The 23,461-nt window shown below is 32.6% G+C and overlaps 1 protein-coding gene across 2 annotated transcripts in view; it reads left to right on the top strand.

Annotated features, from left to right (window-relative positions):
* LOC136978735 (collagen alpha-1(II) chain-like) overlaps nucleotides 1-23,461 on the top strand; it is a 107,408-nt gene that overhangs the window by 27,196 nt on the left and 56,751 nt on the right. For both annotated transcript variants that reach the window (XM_067274542.1, XM_067274534.1), the window contains exons 5-11: nucleotides 3,951-3,995; nucleotides 7,322-7,399; nucleotides 12,260-12,361; nucleotides 12,443-12,487; nucleotides 20,875-20,928; nucleotides 22,333-22,386; nucleotides 22,464-22,517. In XM_067274542.1, coding sequence (XP_067130643.1) covers nucleotides 3,951-3,995; nucleotides 7,322-7,399; nucleotides 12,260-12,361; nucleotides 12,443-12,487; nucleotides 20,875-20,928; nucleotides 22,333-22,386; nucleotides 22,464-22,517 — 432 coding nt within the window. The remainder of the gene's footprint in view (nucleotides 1-3,950; nucleotides 3,996-7,321; nucleotides 7,400-12,259; nucleotides 12,362-12,442; nucleotides 12,488-20,874; nucleotides 20,929-22,332; nucleotides 22,387-22,463; nucleotides 22,518-23,461) is intronic.

The following is a 23,461-nucleotide window of genomic DNA, read 5'->3' as shown; positions in this document are numbered from 1 at the left end:
CACCCATGCCAGTAAGGTCTATGGGGAGAAATGAAGCTAAGAGTGACCACACCCACATTCTGTGGAGATATTTATTATGGTGATAACCAGATCAAAGTGTGATACCAGCTCGGACGTCGCCCAGGTTAACAAGGTCCGCATTCGTGGGTTAGGCAGAGGCTCACGTTCGAAAAATAAGCCACAGTCTCCCCTGGTTACCGGTGGCGAAAGCAGCACTAGCCCAAGCATGGCTACTGCAATACCCTCAACAGATGTGAGGAACCAACCCAGCCTTGGTGTTTCTGTGGCAATGCATCCACAGACCACAAAGGCTGGAAAACCACGCCAATGGATGAAATGGACAGTAGAAATGAACGAGTTTATCATCCGTACTTACTACACGATCACAAAACTCGAAACAAACATGACAGCATACAGATAACAACTACACCATAGATTCACACAACAGTATCCTCATCTCACTGTCACCGAACAACGGGTTGTTGATCAAAAAAGAACAATTATACACAACAACCTTATTCCACAAACAACACTTGAACTTATCAAACAACAGGTTGCTGATCAAATACATCAACAGACAGAAACATCTAACATTAATGAAGATCATGTAACCTGTCAGGATAATCCAGCAACAAGCATTGATAATAACACACATACAACAATTACCACTAATGATACTACAGACACTTCTTTATCCATCACTGATAACATAGACATGGATTTAGTTAATACGCTCTCACTTATATTTCAGGAAACACTCACTAAATATACAGGCACAGATCCCACACAAAGACCACGAATACCAAAAATCAACACATCAAAAGAAGTAGGAAAAACACTAAATTATGTAAACACTCACTTACTACCACACTACATTCATTCAATTTCTACACTCGCAGACATTCATACATTAGTTTATGCTGGGGCAGTAACAGTAGTGACACACCATGGACTGAAAGTACAATCACAGACAAATACACAGAAAACAAAATTCTATCACAAGCCTGCCTGGCAGAGAAGAATAGAAACACAAATAAATGACATTAGACAGCAATTAGGCAGGCTGACACAATACACTAAAAACAACATAACACCCAAATTAAGGAAACAGCTCAAAAACATTTTCAAGAAAATAAAAACACACACAAAACATGAACATCACAACACACACATTACAGAATACATTGATACACTAAAACAAAAACTTGCTGCCAAAGCATGTAGACTCAAACATTACAAAACATGTACACTACGAAAACAACAAAATAAATTATTTACAAACAATGAAAAACTCTTTTACAGACAAATTAATAACAATGCAAACACTGATACACAGCACAGTGGCACACCAACAGAAGAAGAACTCACAACATATTGGTCTTCTCTTTGGTCCAGTGCTGTCACGCATAATGCTGATGCAGACTGGATCGAGGAGGAGAACAGAAACTTGCACAACATACCAACTATGCCCTGTGCTGAAATAAACATACATGATTTCCAATACACTGTTAACAGAACACACAACTGGAAGACACCTGGTGTAGACAACATTCACAATTTCTGGTACTAAAAGTTCACATCACTGCACCAGGAACTAGCTAAACACCTAACACACATCATCATCAATCCACAAGACATGCCAAATTTTCTTACTCAGGGCATCACCTACATGAAACCTAAAAACAACAATACCACAGACCCCACACAATACAGACCAATTACATGTCTTCCAACACTCTACAAATTATTGACATCCTGTATCACAAACAAAATATACAAACATATTGAAGAACACGACATTCTAACAGAACAACAAAAAGGTTGCCGTAGAAATCACAAGGGATACAAAGAACAGTTACTTATAAATTCAGTCATTCTACGGCAAGCACACAAACAACACAGAAACATACACATGGCATATATAGACTACAGAAAAGCATTCGACAGTGTTCCACACAGTTGGCTGCTACATATTCTACATATGTACAAAATACATCCATCACTCATTGCATTCTTTCAAAACACTATGCAGCACTGGAGAAAACACTACATCTCAGGGTTAGTAACACTTCCATACAAACAAACCAAATTTTTATTAGGCGAGGAATTTTTCAAGGAGATTCCTTGAGTCCTCTCTGGTTCTGCTTAGCCCTGAACCCATTATCCAACATGTTAAACAACACGCAATATGGTTACAATATCAGACACGAAAAAACAACACAGTTTACACTGTCACATCTCATGTACTGTACATGGATGACATAAAACTTTATGCATCCACACAAAAACAACTTCATCAACTCCTACAAATCACACATTCATACACCAAGGACATACAAATGGAATTTGGCCTAGATAAATGCAAAACAGTTCACATAGAAAAAGGAATCCTGAAGAAAGAAGATTTTGCACTTGGAAATGGAGATGTTATTGAATCCATGGAAGAGGGTGAGTTCTACAAATATTTAGGATTCCAACAGGCCAAACTAACAGAACATACACAAATAAAGCGAAGATTAATTAAAGAATACCAAAGTAGGTTAAATACTATTCTCAGAACACGGTTAAATGCAAAACACACAGATAAAGCAATAAACACATATGTCATCCCAGTACTCACATATTCTTTTGAAGTTATACATTGGACTCACACAGATCTTGAGCAACTCCAAAGGAAAACAAGAACAACACTTACTAAGCATAAACAACATCATTCTAAATCCGCCACAGAAAGATTAACTCTTCCACGTAAAGATGGTGGACATGGCCTGATTGACATAGTTAACCTTCACTACAAACAAATACAGTCACTGCGAGAGTTTTTCTATAAAAAACAAGAAACATCACAATTACATAAAGCAGTAACTCTAGCAGACTCGAATAACACACCATTAAACTTACACTCACAACATATGGACACAACACAACATATAAAAAGCATAGACACCATTAAGCAATCGTGGGCTTGAAAGGCACTCCATAGCAGGCATCCTTATGATATGGCCCAGGATCCAGCAAAACTGTGTCAAACAGCTGGTTAGCTTGGGGATGCCTCTTTCGGGAGACGGAAGGATTCATGATCGCCATACAGGATCAGGTCATAAATACTAAAAACTACAGAAAACACATACTCAAAGATGCAACACTCACAAATGACACATGCAGAAAATGTCACATCACACCAGAAACTATACAACACATCACCTCTGGTTGCAAGCTCTTGGCACAGACAGATTATTTACACAGACATAATCAAGTAACAAATATAATACACCAAGAGCTTGCAAAGAAACACAAATTAGCAGACATCCACGAACCATACTACAAATACATTCCACAGACAGTATTGAAAAACAACACGCTCAAAATGTACTACGACAGAGCCATAATCACAGATAAAACAATTTACCACAACAGACCAGACATCACACTCATTGACAAACACAATAAAATCACATACATTATAGACATATCCATTTCAAACACTCACAATATACAAAATACATGCACTGAAAAAATTAGTAAGTATGCAGAACTTGCCCAGGAAATAAGGCGTCTGTGGAGGATGGATAGGGTGCTTATTGTACCTGTTGTTCTCTCTTCTACAGGTGTCATACCACACACACTACACAAAAACCTAGGCACATTACAATTGAATAGAAACACATACATTACACTACAGAAGGCCACCATATTGAATACATGTCATATTGTGAGAAAATTCCTGAATACAGACACACACACTGATACACTTCTTTAATTTCTGTTTTGGTTACTATGCCTTGACTTTGGTCCGGCATAGTACACAGCCACCGGTGTTAACAGAGTATATCTCACTTAACCCAACATAATAATAATAATAATTTATTATAAAATTATCTTACAGCAATTAACTTTTAATTTTGTTTTATAAATTTATTTTTATTCCATTGACATAATTATTTTTTAAGGGTTATCCTGGTGAAAGTGGTATACCTGGGAGACCAGGAGAACGAGTAAGTTTCATGCATTTGCTTTAACTATTTAGTTATGCATTTGTTTTGTGAGAATACGAGGGCTTAGGGTCAATACCCTAATTGCCACTTACACGTCAAGTTGGTAAAACTCACCGACGTTGTTTATCGCAAGGGAGGTGGAGCAAGTCAACAGGTGGTTGGGAGTGACAGGGGACAGGTTAAATAAAATAACTAAGCATTTATTAATATCTAAGGTTAACATGCAAAAAGTCTACAAAGCTAACTCGGTTAAATGCGCTTAAATATTAAATATATACAAAAGGGCCACTCTAGACTAAACCTATTCCCATTGCTGAGAGAGAGAGTTCAGAATTGGCTAACAAAATACCTCTATGGGGAAACAAACGAAATGCGTTGATTAGTTCATAGGAATTGAAGTCCTAGACAATATGACGATATGGCGAGCTGTATGGAAATTTGAAGCCGTGATCTGTCTTCTACTAGAGTTTTCTCCTTTTGTGAGCTGGGAGACGAATGTGTCACATTCACAAGTATAACTTCCTTTGGATCGCCCTGAGCTTCCAGGGGCTCAAGCTTTTATTTGATTGTCATGGGAAAGGGATCACGTGATCATCCGTGTTGATGATGACAACGTATTTTCTGACACCTATGTGTCAACTTTTCCATCAGATTTCTGACAATCGGGGTGACATCCAACCCGAAACTATTTGATAGTTTTTCTATCAGCAGATGTTTACAATCTCTTGGAAAAAATTTGCATTACATTTTTTGCATATTTGCAGATTTCACAGTTTTTAACTTATTGTAAGAAAATTTATTCTTAAGCTACTATTGTTTCATGTAAAAAAATTAATGAAAATTACAATCATATGTAGAATGATCATAATTAAGTAGTAGATGTTCAGAGCATTTTATAGAAAGAACTATTGGGCAAATTTCAACCACATTTTGTATACATACTGCTCCGAATAAGCAGTTTTGATTTTCAGGAAAAAATTTTACTTCAAAATTTAGCCATTAGGATGAAAGTTGGCACTACTATTTCCTTATTGTGTATATTACATATTTGTTTAGTTAATACAGAAAATGTTTAAGAGACAAGAAAGAATTGCCCCTTGATAACAAACTCTTTAATATCAATAAAAGCAAATAAATAACAATAATGAACATGCAATGTGATAAAAACAGTAGAAATGTATACAATATAATCAAAATGAGGACATTGAAAAGCAAAAATAAAAATACAGTATAAATTCAACAGATCAAAATGTTTTCTATAGAATGTAAATTTTCTAAATTTTAGGTATAAAAAGAGTCATAAAACATTTTTTATGATTCATTGACAGGTAAATTGTCATAATGCTCACTTTATTTGATTGTGCATTAAACTCTTCTGTCAACAAAACAGCAATGCCCACTTGGTACTTAAGGAATTTTGGCACTTAAAATAATTTATGGTCCTTTGAGAACTTGGAATCTTATGAAAAATTGAAAATGCAATTTTTAGTGCATGGAGATGAAAGGCACATAGAGCTATATTTTTGATGTAATTGTCAATTTCACATTCCATATCTGTAATCACATCTGTAATTTTAATTACAGATGTGATTAAAATTATTGCACTTGATTTCTTAACTCTCAAAATTTGTTAGAAAACATATGTAATATGCATATCAAGGGGACAGCAGCACCAAATTTCTTTGCAGTAGCTATATTTTTTAAATAAAAGATTTTGATGAAAATTGAAATCTCATACTCAGGATAGTTTATATTACATAGGAGAAAGAATTGTTGGCTGCACTCAGAGGTATAGCCACAGAAGAGTGAAGTTAAGGAAGGTCAGTTTAATAGTTATGTGAGAATAGAGGGGGAGAGTAGGAAAGGGGAGAGGAAGTGAAGTCTCGTTGTGCCTGCCGGAATTCTGTTCTCTGAAAACAAAACTACACAAAATTACAGTTTGCATATGTATGATTACAAGTCACATACAGATAATTATAGTATATCGTAACCAAAGTAATGGATAGCGCAGGTAATAAACAATGAGATTGCATTTTACGCACAATGGAAACATAAGTCAAGAGTAATACACTTATGTGAGACGAATACAATATCACAGTGGAAGCACCCACATAAAAGCTTTTGTATGGGTACAGAGACATGGAGGGTGATTTAACATTAGTTTATGTGTTGGTCCAGTTCTTGTGGACAGTCCATATACAGTGGTGCCTCGTATAACGTACGCCTCGAATAACGGACACTGTGAACAATGGACTTTCTGTTTGGCCGTTACGTGACTCTAGCAACGGACTGGCTGCGAACAACAGACTTTCCAGCATAATTGGTGACTGCTCCATGCATGCGTTCTTTAATAGCGGTCACTCTGCATCTCCGCTACTACGGGAGCGCGCTGCTGCTTGTAGGCATTTAGGAATGACGGTGAAAGAAAGAAAGATGGCAGCGCCCGCACTATCGATAGTATCGTGATGGAGGAATCTATAATTCTAAAATATGAGCTTTTAAAGGCAAAAGAAGAGTCTTAATTGTAAAATTTAACCATAAAATGGATTATTTGTTGAAAGAGCATTCAAAATAGCCATGAAAAAATTAGAATGCGGCTACCATTCGAAAAAAATTCGTAAAGACACTTACATCACTGCGTGCGCTAACTCGCGCTTTCACAATTTCTAAATTTTCATTCATAAAACCACATAATGGACCCGAAAATGAAACTATCTGAGCCATGGAGGACACCATGTTGCTTTCCACTGTAAACTACTGCTACAAACACCGTTTTTGCCGTTAGACGGCGTGCACTTCCACCGGAATTTAGGAACGCGTTTCGCAGGAATTTTTAAACGGATGTTGCTCGCGCAGAGTTACGCGGAGGAATAAAAGAACGCACCTCATGTTCATTTTTTTATGATACAGTACAGTTATTTTATGCTGCGGAACGAATTAGATGTTTTAACATGTATTTCTATGGAAAAATGCGTTTCGTATAACGGATGTTTCACTTAACGAACATGCACCTGGAACGGATTAAGTACGTTATATGAGGCACCACTGTAATACATACTATACAAGTTGTTTATCATCCCTAATGTGTTATGTAAAGAGCAAAGTCAGTTGTTTAGAGTAGTCAGTAGTTTGTGCACATAGTTCTTGAAAGCCTTGTAGATTCTCTTGTTCTTCATGATATCAGATGGTTTGCATGCTCAGGCCAGTCTTTCTTTAAATTAATAATTGTAGCAATTATTATAGTTTATTTTTAAAGGAAAGAGAATGAATTTTAAAAAATTAGTTATAAAAAAGATGATTTATTTATTTATTTATTTTTGCTGTAGGGTAGTCCAGGAGTACCTGGATCGCATGGTGTACCAGGACCACCAGGGCCACCAGGACCACCAGGATCAGGACCAGATGTAAGAAGGAATTGCTTGAAATAAATATTATTATTATTATTTTTAATGTTTATTAAAAGAAATTTTAGAACAATTGCACTGTAAATTTGGAATTATCATTAAGGCAATAGTAAATTTAGAAAAAAAAACTGAAAAATAATTGTTAATTATTTCAAATAAAAATTAAATGAAAAATTAAGATTCCAAATACAAGGGCTGACCATTTAATTTGTGCAATCATTTCCATATTTTTCCCATGCAAATTTCTGGGAAAATATATTAGTTGCATTTTCTCTAAATTTTTGTGACCTGAATTCATAGATGTTGTTCAACTCTTGTCAGCTTTTGAAAATCTTCTATTAATAGCCTTTCAGTGATGATCATTTTGAAGAAAGAACTAAGACAAATGAAATAAGAACAATGTTGAGAAATATGGCTCATTTCATTTGTGTTTGAGGTACAAAATATGTATTTGAACATTTTGCATCCCGAGGAACAACTCTGAAGAAGGAAGCATACCAGATTCTTAAAGTAAAACTTGATGTGCCATTATGAAAAATATTCAGAACTTGCTAATATGATATTTTTTCTCTATCATAAAAATGCTAAATCTTTTGTAAATTGCTAATTCCTACACTACTAATATTGCAGAGCCCAGATTACAATTATAACTGAAGTTTTGCCATATCCCCCATGTTCATATCCCCTGTGTTATTTCTTTCTGCTTTTGTGTTTAGAAAAACAGAAAAGCAAGTTCTTTTTATCTGATGAGAAGAAATGTAAGCCACAGTGACAATTTTTCAGCATCTGTCCAAAAATAGATTCCAAAAGCATATGTGTGAGTATGGCAATGACAAGTAAAGGCTATACAAGTTGAGCAAGAAAAATCCAGGAAGATGTAGATGACAAAAGGAAAAAAATCTAGCATTATTTCACAAATTAAGTGATCAGCCCTTGTATATTCATAAGTACTAGTTAATGTGTTTAGTAATAAAAAAGAATTACAGAAATAATTTTTGAATGAAAACAAAACACCTTGGTATTTCCAGCAACAAAGTAAATTTAATAAAAACATTTTCGACTATTTTTAATAGTCCTCTTCAGTTACTCTTTAAATTGCAAATGGAACATAAAATAGAATGCTTCTATTCCATTGCCATTCTATTCTATTGCTTCTATTGTTGCTGGAAATACCAAGGTGTTTTGTTTTCATTTTTTATATTCCAGTAAGTTATTTATTTTATTAGAAATAATTTTTATTTGGAAATCTCTCAATATCAAATTAATGATCTCAAAACTTTTTACTAAATTAATGGTATGCCATTATAGATTTTTGAAAGTTACTCAATTGTTTATTTTGCAGTAAAAAGCAACCTAAGTCTCTCAAAACAAATTTGGTACTCAAGTTATAGTTATAATTAAAAGCAAAATAAAAATTGGGAATAATTTATATTGCTATTCTTCTTATTCTGTTAATTATCATATTATTTATATATTTTTATTGATAATTTAAAATATATTTAGATAAAATATTTGCTGTCCTTTTTTCACAAATTCTGTTAATGTTTGCTTAACTATTTTTAATATGTGAAGACTATTATATTTTAATTGTAGACTAATCTAAACTTTTTATTGTTAAGAACTTATTGAACTGAATTTGCTATTAGAAATATACTTTTGCAATAAACAATGATTACTGGCATTTAGACAGTTAACTAATTAGTCATCAAATTATTAATATAGTATTAAATATCTGTTTAATTTGAGAGATTGTCATTTATCATTATCTGTCAATATTTTAATAATCAAATGATATAGCCAGATTCTTATTGGGCTACAATATAGCTAATTAAACTGATGATTAATTAAATTTAACATGAGATTAATCACCTACCTCTAATGCAAATTACTTAATAGTTTAATATTTAATCAGCCATAGTATAGCCCGATAAGAATCAAGCTGTATCATTTGATTATTAACACATATCAGGTTTATTTTTATATGTAATTATCAATATTTTTATAATTTATTAATTAACTATTTAATTAAATTTTTAAACATTTTGAAAACCCTAGTAAAAATATCATTTCATCATTTTTAAATGACATCAAGTAATATTGTATCTGAAGTGATTTTTAGATAGTTTCAAATTACCAAATGACAAGGCATGATATCATTTTATATCAATAGATGAAATGATTACAAGGGATATCATTTTATGTTATTTGAAACTGTCAAAAAATACAGAAATGATATCAAGTGATATCATTTCTGTATTTTCTGATTGATTTCAGATGATACCAAATACATTGCTAAACAGTTTTATAGAAGTCAGAAATGGGGTTGTCCATTAATTATTGGGTTGTTCAGAAAGTAATTTATATTTTCTTATAATATATAAATATGTAATTGAATTATATATTGACCATTTTTGTCAAATACCTGTTGCCATCTTTTTGGTAGTAGCATGATTCCACATTTATAAAAGTTTTGATCTTTGCTTACAAAAAACTGATCCAAGTGATTTTTGACATCCTCATTTGAAGTAAATGCTTTACTGTTTAAAAAATTTTGTAAAGACTGGAACAAGTAATAATCCAAGGGTTCCAGATCTGGCAAATACGGTGGGTGTGATAGTACATCCCATCCAAGCTGTAACAGTTTCTGATGAGTTACCAAACTTGTGTGAAATTTGGCATTATCGTGGTAAAACACTACACCTTTTTTGTTGATCAATTCTAGCCTTTTTTGTTTGATGATGTTACTCAGTTTGTTTACTTGATGGCAGTACACTTTCAAATCAATTGTGAAATTGTCAGGTGAAAGCTCAAAAAAAAAAATTTTCTTAAAATCCCACCAAAGAGAGCATCTCTCTTTAAGAACATGTGGAACCCATATATTGAGCTTTGTAACAAAATCAATTTGTTTCAAGTAATCATAAACAGTTCAATTCAACAAATTTAATCTCTTAGTGATTTCACATGTTATTCGGCAGTTTGCTTCAATCAGTACCTTTATTTTGTTTTCATTGGCTTCAATTGATCATTCGGAACGTGGTGGATCTTCAATATTGAAATTGCCAGAATGAAATTTTGTGAACCAGTTTTGGCACTGTCTTTCTCTCAACACATCTTCTCCATACTTGTTTTCCTTTTTGATGGAAATAACTTTTATTGTTTTTGTGAGACTTTAAGTTTCGCTTTTGGTTTTAATTTAAAAGATGAGAGTTTTATTGTCCTGCTGGATATTCGTCATCTTTAACACAAAATTTTGAGTTCCGTCCAGAACCTCAGACAAATATATTCTATTTTGGAATGTTCAACTGATGAATACCTATCAAATAAGATTGAAAATATTTTTGTCTCATCAAACTTTTTACTGAAGTTAATTTATAACGTGTGAATTTATTTTCAGTCACTGTCATCAAAGCCAAAACAATAATCACTGCCATGTGCAGTGATTATTTTTTTGGCTTTGATGTACGTCATACGGTTTGGTGTAAAAAATGCTCAAACAATTTTTATTTTAATGTCTTTGATGTGTTCACTGTTGTTGTATGTTTATTTCACTATTTCTCCAATAGATGGCATTATGTTACAGAAATTATTTAGCTATTTGTGGTAGAAAAATTGAGTTCATTTTGGAATATGGAAGCATTACTATGACTTGTTTCTAATAGTTTTTATTTGAAACAAATAAATAAAATTAGTTTATTTATAAATATTATTAATAATTATTAAAATTAAAAATAAAATAAATAAAATTATTTTGTTCTTAGAAAAAAACAAGCTAATTTTTTTGCATATTTTTTTTATCAAGGTGAATTATATATGAAATATCAATGATAAAAACATGACACTTTTTGGATAGTAAACCTGAAAAAGATGAGACTGCAGAAGGGTTAAAAATTATGTCTGCTTTTAATTATTTTTTGATTAATAATTATTGAATGATTAAAAATCTTAAATCAAAATACAATACTTTGTAATTGGATTATTTGATATTAATTAAAAAGAATTACTACATTTATTGTTAATTTATTGATTAAGATAATGTTTGATTTTAGACAAAAAGATATGAGTTAAACTAGTCATTAGTTGATGATTATTTATTTACGTACTTTGTGGAATATTGATTGAGTATTCTGAATGATAGTCTTTTTTTCTTTTTTAATAAGAGATAAAAATTTTATTTCTGGTGATGATACAAATAAATACAGATTTCAATATTTTTATAGGAAATTTAGTTTTAAGATTATAATATTAATTTAGTTTTTATAACATTTAAAATTATTAAAGTGTTTTTTTTACAGATACTATGTATAGTGTGATTTTAAGATTATCTTACATGATGAATTTTTTATATAGAAAATATTTTGATTTTCAAATAATTCTATGTGAATAAACTTCTCACAATATGAAATTTTATTGATAAAATTTCTTAATTGATATTTACAAATAATATTAAATTTAAGATATTAAACAAGAAGAATTAAAATTTTTGAATTTAAAGTTTAATAAATTATATATTAAATATACTATTTAATGAATAAAATAATGTTTATAAATCTCTGAAATAAACATTATTTAATTAATGAACATTTTTCTCCATATGATTATTATTTAATTTTTTATTTACTAAATATAAAGTAAAATATTTACATCTGAAGGAGAAAATAATATTACCTAAACAAGCTTGTTTAGGTAATATTATTTTCTCCTTCATATATTATGTATCTATTATAAGATGATATTATGTATCTACGTGCTTGTATTTTAATTTCCTCTACAGAATTTTTTAATTATAAGTATTAATTTATATATAAATTACTTGCTCAAGTATATATGAAAATTATTTATAATTTTGTTTTCTCTTTTTAGTTATCAGCTTGGTGGACTCAATTAGCTGCTACAGGTGGAGGCGGAGGTGATAAAGGTCCAGCTTTTCCTGCTGATATGTTTCAATTTCTCCAGGCTCATGTGGTAATTTGATTTCTGTATTTGTATTTATTGATTTATTTTTGAAGACACTTTTTAATTAATAATTTCGTAAACATTTTTAAGGGTCCTGTAGGTCCTCGAGGTTCAACAGGTCCACCTGGCCCACCAGTAAGTTTTAAATTATATTATATGATTAAAAATATGAAATTTTTATGCATTAAGGTTTAAAAATTAAAATATTACTTAAACAGAATGGCAATTAGCCAGATACCAAAAGATATATCATATTTACTTGAATCTATGATGCACTCTAATTCTTACTTGCTTACCCACAAATTTTTGTTTTAATAGACAACTTGAGACAAATTTATAACAACAGAATCAGTATTTATTGCAAGTAAAGTAAGTTATACAGAGTGATTGAAAAGTCATGCATATGTGTTAAGAATCAATTTTTTTTTTGTGAGATTAAGGTATGAAAATACAGAAGATAGTAAAAACAAAGTTACTAATCTGATCTTTAAGAAAAGCAAAATGAAATCATGTTTATTACAATATATGTTTATATACAGGATGGATCTAGGTTTTTCGGGGCCTAGGGCTTATTGAAGTCCAATGGAGCCCCATTTTTTTGTAGATTAAAAATCTTTAAATTGGGGTTTAAAATTGCAATGTGGTGACCTGATCAATTACATTACATTGATTACAATTAAACAAATAATGCTAAATTATTATTATTATTATATTATTAATATTAACTATTTTTTACTATACAATAAGTGCTCATTGTTAATGAAAAAGTATTAAAAATTTATGATGATAATTCAATTTTTGGGGGCCCAGGGCTTAAGCCCTCTTAGTCCCTATGTGGATCTGCCCCCATTTACATATACCAAAATTAATTATTTAAAACGATGGAGTCAGATTATTTTATCAAATTCTTACGTAATTGTAGAAAACAATCTTCACTAATGGCTACCGGTACATATAAGATCAAATACAACCTCTTCAACCTTTCAGATTTCTGGTACAAAATGATGAAAGTTAATGAACTAACGTTTTCGATTCTCCACCGAGACAAGCGTCAGTGAACCTGACGAAGATCTCAGTGGAGAATCGAAAACGTTAGTTCGTTAACTTTTGTCATTTTGTACTGGAAATCTGAAGGTTGAAGAGGTTGTATTTGATCTTACGTAATTGTATTGTAGAAAAATAATACATGAAAAATCAATTTTTCTTTCCATTCTGACTTATGGAGGGCAGATAATTTTAAAACTTTAAAACATTATGTAAATAATGAAATAAAAGTTAAAAGTAAAAAAAGTTAAGGCAATCCCAAGTGCAAAGAAAACACTTTATTATGTCAATAAATTCCCTAAATGCATTTTGCCAGACAGACCTCTTCAGTAGGGCTATCAGTGGGTACAGTTTAAAACATCAACAATATCCTATTACAGATTTTCATCTATAAATCTGACAAAAGTTTTCAAGCATGCAGCTGTTAATATAATAGTATTTAAATTAACCATATTGTTTTGCATAATTATGCCAAAATGTTCTTTAACTTTTCTTTTTACATTATTTTTTTCTTTATAAACAATTTTTACATTATTAATATTAATTTCACAATTATTAATACTACAATGATGAAAAATAGGAGAATTATTAATTTTTAATCTTACAGATGATAAATGTTCTGACAATCTGATCTTCAGTTTTCTCTTTCATTCACCAACATAAAAACTTGGAATATTACATGTGCATTCAAGTCTGTAGACCACACCTTCTTCTAATGGGTCCAGTAATGTTCAAAATAACACCAGTCGGATTGACAAAACACAACGTTTATATTGACGAGACAAACATACAAAATAAATACAAAATAACGTTTACAACTAGGTATCCACAATACATTAATATAAGTTACAACCGACTATGTTCCGTACACGTTCGTCGGAAAAACACCTTACGACCTCCGCTAATAGACTTAGTACTCGCAATGCCTCTGAATCAGGAAGAGTTTGTGATAGTCCAATGGGAGTCCACTTACACCCGGTTTCCGCAAATCCCAAAGAGAGAGATAGCGAGATCCCTAGATAGAACCGATCCACCTTTTCCTGCTGAAAACTACTTCTTATATAGTAGCCGGCGTTCGAATTCTCCACCAATCAGCTTCGATGTCTTCATAAAGTCTGGCCAACGGCCATTTTCCAACAGCCAATCGTCGTTGATCGTCGATTCAAACCACAACAGCTTTCCCAACGGATCTTTTCTAACGGTTCTTCCGTAACGGCTATGATTTTGAATTACGAAAGTTTCTGTTATCTTACAAACAGAGCGGGGATCGCTCGCCTGGGCGATTCCATTCACTACAGGTCCTTTTTAATAGTTTTTATAATCATTAGATCGGATAACCTATTATTTTGAGTTGGAGCCAGTTTAATTTGATTTTGATTAAGAGTTTTATTATATTTTTTATATATGCCTTTTATATAAGGAAATGATACATACTGTTTTATTTCTTGATTTTCTTTCACTTTATATCTGTTCAGTATAAATTGGTTATACCAATTATTTAATATTTTTGTTGAATACCCATTAAAATATACTTCTTGTGTGTTGCTTTTATTTCTTATTCTCTTATATCCGTTTTTGTTGTTCTGGAAAATATCTTTCTTATTTCCATTAAATATATACAGTAGAGAGTCGTTAATCGGAATCGCCAGTAATCGGAACGATTTTCAGTCGGACTGTGTCGTGCTGAATCGAACGTTTTTGATACTAAATTTACTTCTAAAGTATAATTTTCATGTTTTTATATTCTTCAATATATTTATTTTGTTTGTACAAAATGCAGAAATAATTTTTAACGATATGATAGCCTCGATTATTATTATAAAAATTTTCGTTAGGCTTAAAATCGACGAAAATTCAACACAAAGCGACATGCAACGGAGAAAAATTTGAACATCGGACAGGTTAATATATTTATTCGTACATAATCGGTAATCGGAACAAATCACTAATCTGAACAACCCCAGTCCCCAATTGATTCCGATTTTCGGTTCTCTACTGTATTACATTTTTGATTTCTACGGCAATATGATTTGAAACATGTTTATATGTTTGAAATGCTTTCCTCATTCACGAGTGCAGCTTTTTTTATCATGTTTGATGTTACCTTGTGAAGTACCTGAAAACTGATGCTGGCATTCACCATTATAGTGTTTCTGTTTAGTTCATCTGTTGTGTATGGATTATTTATATATGTGGTTCCTTTGAGATACTCCCAGAGGAAAATTCTGGGGGTGACAGATCTGGCAATTGTGGGGTCTACAATCTTTTAGAAATAAGTTGGTCACTAAAGAATTCTCATAACTGCAGTGTTTCATTTGATATGTGACATGTGGCACCATCTTGCTGCAACCAGAACTCATACTCATCAATCTCTAGCAGCAGAATAAACTGTGTGATAGTCTTGGTACAGTATGCTAATTACTATCTTTTTTAAGAAAATGGGTTTCACCATTTGATTATGTGATACAGCACACTAAATGCCAATTTTTTGAGCATCAAGGATCCTTTATGCAGAATATAGGGATTATCATATGACTAAATCCTATTGTTTTGACTATTCACATAGCCACTGAGGTGGAGCCATGCTTTACGTCAGTGGCTATGTGAAGTCAAAACAATGTGTAGTGCTGTGTCACTATATAAATTTTTTTCATATGACTTTTGTATTTGTTTATGTCCTTTGTGTAATATGTTTTGTTAGTCCGTGCCTGAAATTGTAATTGTGTAAATGAAGAAATATTAATAATTTCCATTCTGGTAGAACCACCTTTTGGGTGGTGCCATCTGCCGTGCAACGATTGGTTGTATGTGACCACATGAAGGGTGTGACATAGTATGATGGTGGGATGTATAAATTGGCATCCCATGTGCAGGTGAATCTTCTTTTTTCTAACTGGGACTTGGATCAGACATACAGAGGCTTGTTTGGAGTGGGGAGTAAAGTAGGAAGAAAGAGGGACATGACCTGGTTTGGACGAGTGGTAGCAAGCCACTCGAGAAGCAATCAGATCACATCATAGTAAGTTATACATCATGATAAATTATCATTATCATTAGACTGAGTGTTGGGGGTGTGTAACTGGATAAGATTAATATTATCGTTCTCTGAGCTCATCAGTGAACCACGTGGCTGAGACTGTTGAGAGTGGATTCTTGGATTCTTAAAAAAAATGTGTTCTCATTGTTCTTATACTAGGGAGATTCAGCAAGTAACCTTCATCTGTAAAATTATAGTGTAAAATTAATTTTTGTTTAGATCACACGATTTGCTCCTCAAAAAAAGATCTATTAATTGTTGCGAGTGTTGTTAGTTGTATCTGGTAGTAAATAGTGTAAGTTCTGATGTATTTGTCTATTATTAAAACTTTGTTAATTGTAAGTCAAGGTGTTGTCTATTGTTAGCCGAGTATATGAAATAACAAGACCCTGAGAGTCGCTCGGCTTTGATAGAATAAAAAAAAAGGTTTATTAATTTCAGCGAACATAAATAATTTACAAAGAAACGATTACACACACTTACTAATTACTAATACAAATACATTTGGGACTGCGCGTAACAATGTCATCAATTAGTCCCCGCGTGCCGACAAGACAAAGAACTTATTCTAACTTATATCTAGCTTAACTAAGTACAGGGCCCTAGAGAAAGATAAGGTGGAAGAGAATTAAACAGAGATGATAAGACTGAAAATTGGTTCGAAGGGGTGACTGGCGGTAATAAATAAGAAAAAAAACCTCGGATCCGTTCCTTAATAACTTTCTTTGTTTCTGTTCGTCCCGTTTTTCTCTCTCTCCGAAAAATCTTCCTTCCTCTCGCTCCTGTCCTCCTATCTCCTCTGACGTAACCCCTCGACCCCTCGGTGTCACACCCTTTTTGTTTTTATTACCGTCCAGGCCACATGTGTCGACTAACTACCGCGTGGTTAAGTAAATAGAAAACGGAAGTAAAATTGTTACTACAGGAAGATAGTATAAGGAAAGTAAAGAAAAGAAAATAAATAAGGTTTAATAAAGCCACACTATGTAAAGTCCTCATGTATATATTTTACCCAAGTTATTGTCTGGAGTACTTTTGATACTTCTTAGACACTACAAATGCTTCATCAGTGAAGAAAATTTCATCAAGCTGCTCAATTCCATGTTCTTCAACAAATGACCGAAGCCAACTACAGTAGGCTACATGCTTTTCTTTATCTGGTTTCTTTAGATCCTGGACCAGCAAACATGGTATGCCAAAGACATAACTTGTTTGTAGCTTTCTGAGTACTTCTGTATGATATCTCCGATTCTAGTTTTCTGAGGCTTTTTGAAGGAGAACTCTTCAATGTACTATTTACATCAGCCAGTTTAGCATAATAAGAAATGCTTACTGGAACTATATCTGAATAAACTCTATTTCACGCCTAAATTTGTCCAGCATACTGTTAAAATTGTCATAAAAACATTTTCAATCACTTTTAGCGATCTTCATCAGTTACCGATTACAAAGAACAAACAAAAATTCGAATTTAAAAAGATCGAATGTTTCGGTGAAAAACGCAACTCCGTTCATAATGACGTCACCACTAACATGAAAAAATTAAATAATTCCAGTCCCGGTGTATAAATTACTCAACGTTAAAAACAAAATATGAAAGAATGAAGAGCAGCGGCTAGTACGTAGATGCAAAATTACGTCATATCCGTTTTATGGAAAGACTTCCAGGCGGTTGCTAAGCTGTCAGAGTCTCTATGATTTATGCAGTGTTTGCTGAGGTGCGCCTTGTGTATCTCCATTTTTTCTATGTGTTTCACATCCTGTGCTGATCTGGTGGGTTTAATGATCTCCGCCTTGTCCCAATAAACCGTCACGTCCTGCTCCTTGGCGAATGCCGCCAGTACCGTACTATCTACGTTTTTATTGACTGCGTATTTATGTTCCTCGATCCTTTTTTTCAAATTCCTCATGGTGTCCCCTACGTACACAAGATCAGAGTTGAATCTATTATCTCTCAACGGTATCGAGTAAACTCCTGTGAGGGTGTCGTATCTATATCTTTCCTTGTCATTTCTCAAGAGTCTATAAACTGTGGGATTACGTCTATAAATTATGCGGATATTCCTTTTTCTGGCCACTTTCTTAGTAAATTGGTTTAAAAACGGTATGTAATTAAGGACAATCCTTTCTTTCTGCTCATTTTTCTTTATCTGTCGGCTGTGTGGCTGGTAAGACTTAATAAGGGTATCCATAGTTTGTCTTCTGTACCCATGTTGAATCACTATTTCGCGTATGTAATCTAACTCTCTGTACGTGTCATAAATGCTAGTACAGTGCGTGTGAGCTCTCTTTATTCATGATTTAAAAGCCGTTAATTTTAGGTGTTCCGGGTCCGCTATTCAATAACATCGAGAATCCATCGAAACATCATAAGGACATATTAGAATTGGCTTGTTTAATTTCTCATAGTCATTCTTTGGCTTTGAAGGAAAGACATACTTACAGGAATGTGGGGTTCCAATGGGTAGCCCCACTTCGCCTTTAATTTGTGAGCTGGTCCTACGTAAATTGGAAAACTACATCCTACCGTTCTTCCAGGAAGATATAGTGATTTACACAAGGTACGTGGATGACATCTTCATTTTGTGGAAAAATAAACAGAATATAAACCGTTTTATAAACTTGGTCAACGATAACTCCTATGGCCTCACACTGAAGCTAGAACAGGAAAGTGAGCGACAGGTTAATTTCCTTGATTTGGAGATTACATGCAGAGAGGGACACATAGTAACGAAAGTATACCGTAAGCCAATTTATCAACCGTACATCATTCCCAGGAATTCAGCGGACCCGGAACACCTAAAATTAACGGCTTTTAAATCATGGATAAAGAGAGCTCACACGCACTGTACTAGCATTTATGACACGTACAGAGAGTTAGATTACATACGCGAAATAGTGATTCAACATGGGTACAGAAGACAAACTATGGATACCCTTAATAAGTCTTACCAGCCACACAGCCGACAGATAAAGAAAAATGAGCAGAAAGAAAGGATTGTCCTTAATTACATACCGTTTTTAAACCAAGTTACTAAGAAAGTGGCCAGAAAAAGGAATATCCGCATAATTTATAGACGTAATCCCACAGTTTATAGACTCTTGAGAAATGACAAGGAAAGATATAGATACGACACCCTCACAGGAGTTTACTCGATACCGTTGAGAGATAATAGATTCAACTCTGATCTTGTGTACGTAGGGGCCACCATGAGGAATTTGAAAAAAAGGATCGAGGAACATAAATACGCAGTCAATAAAAACGTAGATAGTACGGTACTGGCGGCATTCGCCAAGGAGCAGGACGTGACGGTTTATTGGGACAAGGCGGAGATCATTAAACCCACCAGATCAGCACAGGATGTGAAACACATAGAAAAAATGGAGATACACAAGGCGCACCTCAGCAAACACTGCATAAATCATAGAGACTCTGACAGCTTAGCAACCGCCTGGAAGTCTTTCCATAAAACGGATATGACATAATTTTGCATCTACGTACTAGCTGCTGCTCTTCATTCTTTCATATTTTGTTTTTAACGTTGAGTAATTTATACACCGGGACTGGAATTATTTAATTTTTTCATGTTAGTGGTGACGTCATTATGAACGGAGTTGCGTTTTTCACCGAAACATTCGATCTTTTTAAATTCGAATTTTTGTTTGTTCTTTGTAATCGGTAACTGATGAAGATCGCTAAAAGTGATTGAAAACGTTTTTATGACAATTTTAACAGTATGCTGGACAAATTTAGCCAGTTTAGCATCTGTCAAAACAGACAGTCTACTGGACCTCTTCATGACTGCAACTGATCCAAATTCCCAAAAACTGTTGATTAATCTGGTTATCGTTGAATTATTAGGGAGTGCAAAATCTGGATATTTCAGATGAAACTTGTCTGCAACGTGTGCATAAGAGCAACTGGTGAATCCCTTTTCCTGGGATTTTCATTTAAATGTTTATGATATAATAGACTAACAAGATTGAGCTAAGTTTATCCTTTAAATATTTTCTGTTACTACTAAAATCATGAAAATGACACAATGGAATTAATGACAGAGAAATAAGATACATGGCATTAGGGGTTACTGATCATGATGTGTTACATTGAATTTAAGATTCACCTTATTTTCAGAGATATTGAAACCTGAAAAAAGTGCATCATATATTCAAGTTAATATGGCATATAATACAGAATCATTTATAACAGAAGCTATACAGGCAAATTCTGTATCATATGGTACTGGAATTTATATAATTTATTTTATTTTACTTAGTGATCTGGCAATAAATGAAAGAAGTAAAGTAATAGAAGCTTGAAATATTTTTTTTTTGCATTTCAAAAATAAAATAAAATTTTAACATAATAATATATAATCAGAACCTATTCATTTGAACATGTTAAAATGTCACAACTAACAAATATTGTTAATATTTTTAGGGACCACAAGGTTTTCAAGGAATTAGAGGAGATAGTGGAGAATCTGGACCACCAGTAAGAATAAATTTTAACTAAATTACATCTTTTAATCTAATTAAGTATCATTTGTATAAAATATTTATGTGTGTTTAAGTGTTATATTCAAGAAAAAATTTTCTATAATTATTAGATATTCTCTATAATTGATTTTTTTGTACTTAATTGTTATAAAAAAAATAAGTATAAAATGTTTTAAAAAATAATTATAATATAGTAAGATATTTATCTATTGAATTTGAATACAAATTGTATTAGAAACAACAATTGATTAAATAAAATCAGTTTAAATCTATTTATGGTTAGTTTATTAAAATTATTTTTTAATTGCTTTTTAAAAATATTTATTTAGAACGTCTATATACAATATCTTGTATATAGACGTTCATTTGTTCACTTATAACATAAATTTACTAAAATGATTAGCTTTTTATTGAATACTAGCTGACCTGACCACGCGTTGTTGTGGCTCAAAATGTATTTATTATAAATGTGTAACACTTCCCCCGTGGGGGGAATTTCAAAAAATCTTTTTTTAGTGTATATTCTGTTGACGTCACCTATTAAAACGCAATTAAAAACGCAAAACACCGCATGCAAAATAGTATAAATAGAAGCCGAGTTCTTCACGGTAAGCCTTAATCCTTCCCTTTCCCCGCTGGGGAATATCGAAAAATCCCTTTTTAGTGTATATTCTGTTGACGTAGCCTATTAAAACGCAATTAAAAACGCAAAAAACCGCATGCAAAATAGTATAAATAGAAGCCGAGTTCTTCACAGTAAGCCTTAATCCTGTCCCTCTCTCCCCAGTGGGGGGAATTTCGACATGTATATTATATAAAAACACGTGCGTATTTGAATGCAACGTGGTGTCAAAATTTCAAAGGAATCGGTAGGAACAAACGAACGTTATATTTTATTTATATAGATAGATAGAAAATGATCTGCTTTAGTCCATTCTCACAGCAAAACATAATGCCTCCCAGAAAAGCAAACTTAGGTCGTCAGAAGTTAGCGCCATCTGTTGGACATAAAAGCCTTAATCCATATATAAATGTATTTTTAAAAGGGGGGAAATGGTGGTCTTCACATATGCCACAAACCTTCGCGGGAATGTATTAAACAACTTCCCAAAGTTTCATGGCAATCGGATAAATGGTGTGGTAATGCATGAAGGACAAACACACACACACACAGACAGACAGACATACATTCGTTTTTATATATATAGATAATAAAAAAAAAGAATATTTTATTGAGGATATTTAATATAAGCACTTATTCGAAGTAAAAACCCTTGCTGCTGTTATAACAAATTTATTTCAAAAATTTTAAACCATATTAAAATTTGTATAAATTCTATAAAAATATCTGTATTAATCTATTATCTATAATAGTTTCTATATTAATAAAATCTTTTAGGGAAAACCAGGCATGCCTGGAGAAAGAGGACCACCTGGTTTACCGGGAAAAGATGTGAGTAATTTTATTAAATCAGTTTTACTGTGATAAAAGGAAATTATCTAAAAATTTAAATTACATTTATTTTAAAGGGAGAACCAGGAGATGATGGTCGACCAGGCCCTCCTGGCCCACCTGGACCTGCAGTAAGTTTGAATTAATATAATGAAGTTAAATTAATGCCAATTATTTTTAAAGGAAGTAATTATTACTATAAATACAGAGCTTAAATGCATTACGTATAAATAAAGAACTTAAATTACATAAAAAACTTGGAGACTAGACTGCAAATGAGAAAATTACATAATAAGCAACTAGAACTAGTGTATTTGCATGTGCATTTTTTGCTGTGGCTTAATAAGTGAGTGAATCATAATACACATTTATTTTCTGCTTTCACTATGAGCCAGAATCTTGCAAGATTTTTTCATGTCTACTTGAATTTTAATAAAGTACAAAAAAATTTCAAAAATGTATCATATATGCAGTATTTGAATTTACATAAATGGATTTTACAAGAAGCCAAAATGAAGCATATATATTTGAATTCAAGTAAATAAAATTTATATGAATTAGAAGGAAGCCAAAACACTGTTGGTAAATAGAAAGACAATTTTTAAATATAAGTGACAGAAAAACTTGCAACTAGAAATGTGGACTTAATTCGTAAACTGTTTAATAAAATTATTAAAATGGAACGGATATAACAGTGAGTAAAAGTTTCTTCTTCCAACAGTGAGACCAAGGGCCATATTCTGGTCTCTGTCTCTGGTCTCTTGTCTCACACAAGCCAGTCGCTGATTGGCTAATCCAAATGATTAGCCAATCAGTGACCAGCTTGTGAGAGATGAGAGACCAGAGACGGTGACCAGAATACAGCTCCAAGATTACAACAAATTGTTTTAATCTCGGTCTCTGTTTATTGTAGATAATTAAGAAAGACTTAATAAAGATCACTAGTCTCACTATAAAGAAGAAAGTTTTACTCATAGAACATGATAAGCATCAAAATAACAGTGTATTTTCTAGACTCTTTGAAGTGATTAATAGATGGTTTAAGAAACTGATTACCAAATTATTGACATTTTGA

The sequence above is a fragment of the Centruroides vittatus genome, unplaced genomic scaffold, assembly GCF_030686945.1.
Source record: "Centruroides vittatus isolate TY-2023 unplaced genomic scaffold, ASM3068694v2 contig_1154, whole genome shotgun sequence".
NCBI lineage: Eukaryota > Metazoa > Arthropoda > Arachnida > Scorpiones > Buthidae > Centruroides > Centruroides vittatus.
The sequence above is the reverse complement of the archived record's forward strand: the minus strand, read 5'-3'. Positions and strand labels throughout refer to the sequence as shown.